The sequence below is a fragment of the Mandrillus leucophaeus genome, unplaced genomic scaffold (genome assembly GCF_000951045.1).
Source record: "Mandrillus leucophaeus isolate KB7577 unplaced genomic scaffold, Mleu.le_1.0 Scaffold674, whole genome shotgun sequence".
NCBI classification, from domain to species: Eukaryota; Metazoa; Chordata; class Mammalia; order Primates; family Cercopithecidae; genus Mandrillus; species Mandrillus leucophaeus.
The window spans coordinates 279951-287880 of NW_012107297.1; the positions used below are offsets into that span (position 1 = coordinate 279951).

At 38.8% G+C, this 7930-nt stretch overlaps 1 protein-coding gene across 1 annotated transcript in view; it reads right to left on the bottom strand.

Annotated features, from left to right (window-relative positions):
- The window catches only part of UVRAG (UV radiation resistance associated), a 339596-nt gene that overhangs the window by 231852 nt on the left and 99814 nt on the right, over nt 1-7930 (bottom strand). The window contains exon 6 of the mRNA XM_012002017.1: nt 6415-6500. Coding sequence (XP_011857407.1) covers nt 6415-6500 — 86 coding nt within the window. The remainder of the gene's footprint in view (nt 1-6414; nt 6501-7930) is intronic.

Consider the following 7930-nt stretch of genomic DNA (forward strand, 5'->3'; position numbering starts at 1 on the left):
TTTGTCAGATGAGTAGATTGCAAAAATTTTCTCCCATTCTGTAGGTTGCCTGTTCACTCTCATGGTAGTTTCTTTTGCTGTGCAGAAGCTCTTTAATTTAATCAGATCCCATTTGTCAATTTTGGCTTTTGTTGCCGTTGCTTTTGGTGTTTTAGACATGAAGTCCTTGCCCATGCCTATACCTTATACTTCTCATCCCATCTCTAAACACTATGCTATTGATAGTTTATTGGTTGTGAGCATTTTCCTGTTAAAATTGGAATTTTATAGTTGAAAGTACTTTCTAGCAAAGTGGGAGAAGCAGAATTTGCTTCCAGAGAGCCACAAAAAGGTCTTCCCAGAACACTCATAGAAAGAGTTGGATTAAAAGTCACGAAATCCTGAAAATCTCACCAGATATTGTGTGGAGAGCAGGGGCTGAAAGAAAGAAGCAGCTGAAGGCTCACAGACCTGATTGCATTTTCAACACTTTTTAAATATTAGCCTAGAAATGTTTTACAACTCTCATTTTACCAGATGGAAACCATTAGAAAAAACAAAACTTTAGTCCTCTAGTAACCCGAACAATAGTTCAATTTGATCAACAGAAATGGCATTTATTATCTGCTTAACATATATATGATACACACTGCCATAGGGCTAATACAAAGACTAATAAAACAAGGATTCTTGCCTAAAGGCAATCTCAGTTTGGGGGTGTTCATGGGAGTGGAGGGAAAAATCAGACAATGAAGAACTAATTATAACACAGTAAGCACTCCATAAATGATAGTTATTGATTATACAAGTAGGGAGTGGGAGGACTTTGAAATAAAGACCATGGTCCCTAAGGGCATGTATTGCAAAATGTCCCTTGAATACCACATTAAGAAGTGTGAACCTTATCCTGTATATAATCTATCAAAGCTTTCTAAGCCCAGCGAGTAAGAAAATTCATGTATCTTTCTTTCTTTCTTTCTTTCTTTATTTATTTATTTATTTTTGAGACCGAGTCTGGCTCTGTCGCCCAGGCTGGAGTGCAGTGGCGCGATCTCGGCTCACTGAAAGCTCCACCTCCTGAGTTCACGCCATTCTCCTGCCTCAGCCTCCCAAGGAGCTGGGACTACAGGTGCCCACCACCACGCTCAGCTATTTTTTTTTTTTTTTCGTATTTTTAGTAGAGACGGGGTTTCACTGTGTTAGCCAGGATGGTCTCGATCTCCTGACCTCATGATCCGTCTGTCTTGGCCTCCCAAAGTGCTGGGATTACAGGCATGGAACCACCATGCCCGGCCCATGTATCTTCTAAAAGATCACTCTAGCAGCAGTGTAAAAGACTGTAAGGATTTAAGATACACTGGTTTACATGATAGCCTCTGGAGCTAGACTGCCTGGGTTTGAATACAGGTTCTAACACTAGTTTGTGTGACCTTGGTGAAGTTACTTAACTACTTTGTGCCTTAATTTCTTCATCTAGGAGATCAGGAAACAGTCTAGTAAAATACAGATTAAAAACAAAGAAGGATCGACACATGAGACATCTCACCAAAGAATCAATATGGTTTATCATCAACAATATCTATCACTAAGGGAAGAAAAATTAGCGAAACCAAAAATGACTAAGATTACTAGCTTGGGAGACTAGGATGATGATAATACCACGAGACAAACCAGGGAAAAGAAAAAGAAGAGGAGTATTAAACTGATGAGTGTGGCTCCAGACAACTTCAAGGTTGAGGTTCCTCAAGGACAAAAAAGTACAAATATCCTTGGTTGCTGGAAAATGCAGACTGGAAATCCAAAAGAGAGGTAGAGCTAGAGATACAGACTGAAGAGGTATTAACATGTAGATGTGTTAGTTGTAGCTTTAGTAACACAAGAGAGTACCTAGGGAAAAAGAGTAATACAGAAGATCCCTAGTAAGCTCACAAGCCAAAGGAACTCCAACAATTAACCAAGAAGTGTTGGTAAGGTAGACGGAGAGGAGAAATACAGCCAGAAGAAATAATCCTTTCCTTCAAGAAGATTTCAATGTCATTAAGGAGAAAAGACATACACATGTTAAATATATTTTATTATGACTGTTTAGAATTAATAAAAGCAACTTTGAAAGTAAAACCACCTTTGTAAAAATTACGAGTGACAGAAACCAATGAACATGGAGTAGCTGACTCCATCTTGCTTCTAGCCTCACAAACTGTCTTTGTACATTCCTGGGCATAGGCCAAGCTAACTATGGGAGGAATTAATTTATAGTTTAACTTTAAAATAAAGATGAAAACAGTCCCTTCCCGAAAGTAACCTCCTCCTTATGACTCAGGGACTGAAACCACCTTTGTAAAATTATGGTTCAGGAGTCATGTACCCAGAGGTCACAAGGTTTGTAGCCTTCCCAATTGCTCCCATAGATAACATCACTATCATAAAACCTAAGACTGGTGCTTGAGGTATTTTTCAGACTCTGAATTCTGATGGACCAGCTGGTGTCAAATAGGTAGCCCATATCAAGAAACTGGCTCAATTGGTCTTATGACCCCCACACAGGAACTAACATGGCACAAGAAGACAGCTTAGACCCCCTATGATTTTAGCCCCAACCCAACTAATCAGGATTCCCCATTTCCTAGACCCCTGCCTACCAAACTATCCTTGAAACACTGTAGCCTGTGAATTCTGAGGAAGCAGATCTGAGAATTATCTCCCATCCTTCCACTTGGCTGGTCCTGTGATAATCAAACTCTTTCTTTGCTGTAAAACCTGTTCTCAATGCATTGACTTTTCTGGGCAGTGAGCAAAAAGAATCCATCATGCAGTTATAAAAGCAGATATGGAAAACACCAGAATGGTAGGGAGAGAAAGGGAAACTACGCTGAAAGGTGGAAAAGCTAGTGGTAACAAGGAAAAGGAATACTGGCTTAAAGGAGAAAGCCAATTCCAAGACAGGGTAAGTAAAGAGGAAGAAGAAAACTAACATTTATTGAATGTCTACTATATGCCAGTAACTGTCCTAAGATCTTTCAAATATTTTACCTTATTTAATTCTAACAACATTCCTAATAGAAGAGACAAATATTAGCCCCATTTTACAAAAGCAGACTAAGGTATACAAAAAGTTGATGCAAAGTCTTGCATCCAGTCTACCTACACATGGCAGTTTTAGGACTGGAATTTAGGTGAAGGACCAAAGCCCTTTATTTTTCCACCATACTTCCACTTATTAAACTGGTAAAAGCAGGATATTTCTAAAGGAGAAGGGGAAAAAAACAATAAAAACTATACTAGAAAAAAAAACCAGAATTACTACTTTTCTTACTATAACAGAGTTACCTCTTTGAAAAAGTATAAAAGAAAAAACAACCAAAAAATGAGTTTTTTTAACAGTAAAAATAATCTCTCAGTCAGAGAACAGGTAAGATTAGACAGGAATCATTGCTTCCAGGCTCATCCCTCAGGTCTATTCCACACTGACACCATGGTTAGAATTCTAAATTGCAAGCCTGACTATGTCATTTACTCCTCCTCTCTTTATAATCTTTCAGTAATTCCCTATCAATAGGATTTTAAAAAAAAACAGAAACAAAAGGAGAAAGCTACCTAGTAAGCCTATTAGAAAGCTATCTACTAAGCCTGTATTCTTTAACCTAGAAGGAATCATAGTAAGATTTTTTTAGTTAACTCAAAAAATGAATGCTTATTTATCATTTACAACATTGCTTTATACTCCATTTTAGTCCCCCACTTTTCTCACCCCAAAATTGTAAAATAAATAAAATTTCAAATGCCAGTTAAGGAATAACATTGACACCTTGTGGTGAACACCCTAAAATATCAAATATAACAATGAGTAAACTGGCTCCTAATTAAATATCTACTTTTACCTGAAAACAAACCCTTAATCCAGAGATTTCCAAGAGTTAAGAAGGAACAGTTTAATTACTATCCCACATTAAATGTAAATTTGGAAAGAAATGCTAATCTTTGGCAACACTGAAATTAGCCTAAATTCTTAACTATAGGTCAAAGTATCTGATTAAGGTCTCAAGTCATTGTTTTCCTATAAAACAGTATAACCCATCCATCTGAAGGAGCTTTTTTTTTTTTTTTTTTTTTTCCCCTCTGCGATGGAGTCTTACTCTGTCACCCAGGCTGGAGTGCAGTGGCACAATCTTGGCTCACTGCAACCTCCGCCTCCCGGGTTCAGGCTAATCTCCTGCCTCAGCCTTCCGAGCAGCTGGGACTACAGGCATGTGTCACCATGCCTGGTTGATTTTTGTATTTTTAGTAGAGATGAGGTTTCACCATGTCGACCAGGCTGGTCTCAAACTCCTGACCTCAGGCAATACACCCGCCTTGGCCTCTCAAAGTGCTGGGATTACAGGCACTGGGTTCAGTAAATTTGGTTGATAATAGACACTTGATCTGGTTTAGGAAAAGTATGTCTGTGTTATTAGCTAGGCATGAATTGTACAATAGGCATGAGGAGACCCCTGTTAATAAGGCAGTTCAAATTACTGACACATCTGAAGAGTCTGAAAAATACCCTAGATATAAACTCCCCAAGAGCCAAATCATTGCAAGATCAATGTTCAATAACTGAGAAACTACTAAATTAGCCTGATGACTTTGTATTTATGTACGGCATTGCGTTTTCCAAAGAATGCCCGCAGTCATTATGCCATGTGTACCTTGTAACCACCAGTTTAAGAAGGTGAGACTATTAAAAGGATCTTAAAAAACATGCTTGTCAGAAACCCTTCAAAGCATCCTCCAGTCTGGCTCTTACTTGCTGTGTGCCCTCAGATAGATAAAACATTTAATGCCTCTTGGCATCAGCTTCTACAATCAAGACAAGGGCTATCTATCATCCCTGATGTGTGAAAGACTTCTAAGAGAATAAGATAAAAAATGTGAAAATGCTTGTAAATTACACAAATTTGTAACATCACTGCTTCCACTTTTTAGAAGCATCAGAGGTTAAATGAATCAGGATAAATCAAAGATAAAGGCAGGGTAGGATTAATCAAAACATCCTCCACGATACCACACTGCTTCACAAGATCCAACAGTCTTTCTTCAGTTCCTGCTCTCCTACATTATCACAGTATTCACTACCCCTGGAAACTATTCTCTTTCAGCATCTATGATACTACAGTATCCTAAATCCTCTTCTTCCTGACTTAGTATTTTTTCTTTTAATTCTACTGTTTTCTCCAACAAGGTCACACACTCTCACATTTAGAACATATCTTTAAATAATTGTACCTACACCTCATTTTACTAAGGAAAACTGATACCAAGAAATATTAGTGGCATACTCACATTTCAAACAATTTCTAGACTTTCTTCTTTTCAATACTTAAAATTTCGTGTGTCTCAAACTGAAGAGGTATTAAAATACGTTTATGTTTTGACACCTCCCACTATCTCCACCCTCTAATTTCTAAACCCTGTGTGTTCTGCTACATATCCTAATCAGTCAAGGCGTAGGCATCTCTCAAGCAAGAACCAAAACTCAGAAAATGTATATGGTTACTTTAGTCAAAACCATGTTTCTTAAGATTAATGGACACAGTCCATGTGACCAAACTCTATATTATCATGTGTAATAAGATTCAAGTTTCACAAAGGAAAGGCCAATTTTGTAATGTTTCTAAAATAACCATTTCTCCGAGCATCCTTCTGGATTCTTCCTCAAGTACATATATAGAGGACGTCTAATGTTCTGAAATGTATTACGTGTCATGTAAACATTAGAAAATCCTGTCAAAATCAAATTTCAATGAACAATCTGTCTGAGTAGAGTGAACACAGGTTGAGTGTCACTGTTAACTTTATTTGGAATTGCATTTATTTTGGTGGCTTGCTCCCCGGAAAAATATCCTTGATGATCTATCACATTTAAAATTAAAGCTAAATTTTAAAATCTTTCAAAATTAAGCCCAGACATTATGAAAATATAGAGCTGAGGCCTTTAAGCCTCTGAGTATTAGGTACATGCAAAGCTTTTTTGGCTTGCCAAACACAATTCTTTTAAGACAAAGAACAGGTCAAAACTCAAAGCCACGTTTGGGGCTGCTAAAGGGCTTTCCGAGTGATGCTGCAGTTGTTAGGACTTTGATAAGTCTAACATCTGCAACTTTGATTGTTGTTCTGTAGGGTACAGAAGACCAGGAAATAGCTTACGTCTGTTTTAAGATCACTGGCTTCCAAATATTCTCTCCCACTGGCCAGAGAAAGGAAATAGCTTTCCAAAGACTTTGTAAACTAGATAAACTTAAATCACTGTAGCTACAAAATTTATGACACTTGCACTAAAAAAAGGTAAACTTGAATAATAGCCTCTAAAGCTCCCGTTAATTTTCTCATATTGAAATGTCACAAACTCAAAATGAGAAAGATTCTTTAGAATTCAGGGCAATCTAAGAAGTTTCTTACCGTAGCAAAGAGAAGACATCATAAGAATTGCGAACACAGTTCTGATCCACCTGCAGAAGAATAGTCTTCTGAGCATTTGAATAACCCTGAAAGACATTAATCAACAAATTAATCAAAACCAAACAAAATAAAATATATGCACAAATTAATCATGTTTGTCTTTTTAAAAATATGACATATTAACAACTGCGTAAATCTAAAATTGTAGAGATTCCAAAAAGTAAAGTATACCTGCCATGTAACACAATCTAATCTTTCAGGGCAAAGGAATGTAAAATAAGTTTTGGTGGGGGGATCTGACAAGAGCGGAGAAGGAGCGCGCCCAGCCCAGCCCCAAGCCCTGCGGCCTTCCCTCCCATCACACTGCAGACCCAGCAGTTGCCACCCCAGCCATGGAGCAAGACAACAGCCCCCAGACCCCGAGGGGGTAGAGCAGATTTGGAGGTGTCACCCAACGCTGCCACCCTTGTGCTGACCCGTCATCCCCAGAGAGAGATGAACACGGATCCTCGACCCACTTTGGTAATGTCTCCACAGCGACAGAAGATGACAAGGATCACACCCACAATGAGAGAGCTCCAGATGATGGCTGATGACTGAACATCACTTGGGGCAACAGCAGCAGGGAGAGGCACCTGAGAAAGCTGCTGAGAACACAGGGACCCAGGAGACCTGCCCACCTGGGATCACAGACACAGAAGAGGAGTCAAGGCTGGGCACCTTTGGGCCAGCACAAGAGCCTGCAGAATCTATCCCCACAACTCAGGAGAGAGTCAGTAAAAAATGCAGCACAAAGGAACCCTCAACCCATGTACCACCACTGGATTCCCATGAAGCCAGCTCGGTTTGAGAGAAGGAGGTATCCTGGAATCACAGCTGCAGTTTGGGGATGCGTGAACACTGGATTTGTTTCTTATTTCTTCACTTTTGAGGAAAATCTCTTGTTTTTAAAAAGTGATAAATTTGGTGTTAGGTCAAACAAATAAAATACATTTATTCTCACAGTTTCCCACAGAAACAATGTTTCACATTACAAATTGTGGTGAACCTCCCAAGGAAGCTCCAGAAGTCGTTTTAACATATTATGTGACTCAAAAAGAAAATTAACAATAACATTTCAACTATGCCTAGCCATCATATGTAACGTTTTTTATGGGGAAAAGGGCATTCCAAGTTCTAATTAGGAACACCAGAAACAAGTATTTCCACTCTGGGGTACAAAGGAGCAAGGATACCTTCTAAAAAGAACAAAGGACAATTCCATAAGAAGAACAGAATAGGTATCTCTGTCATTTAAGAAAGGTAGAGGAGGAGACTGATTTGAGTAACGATAAAACACTGATCTCCTGCACAGCTGGCTCTACATAAATTACTCTCTCCCTATTGCAATTCCCCTGTCTTGATAAATCGGCTCTGTCCAGGCAGCAGGCAAGGTGAACCAATTGGCTGGTCACACCACTGCACTCCAGCCTGGGTGACAGAGGAAGACCCTGTCAAAAAAAAAAAAAAAAAAAAA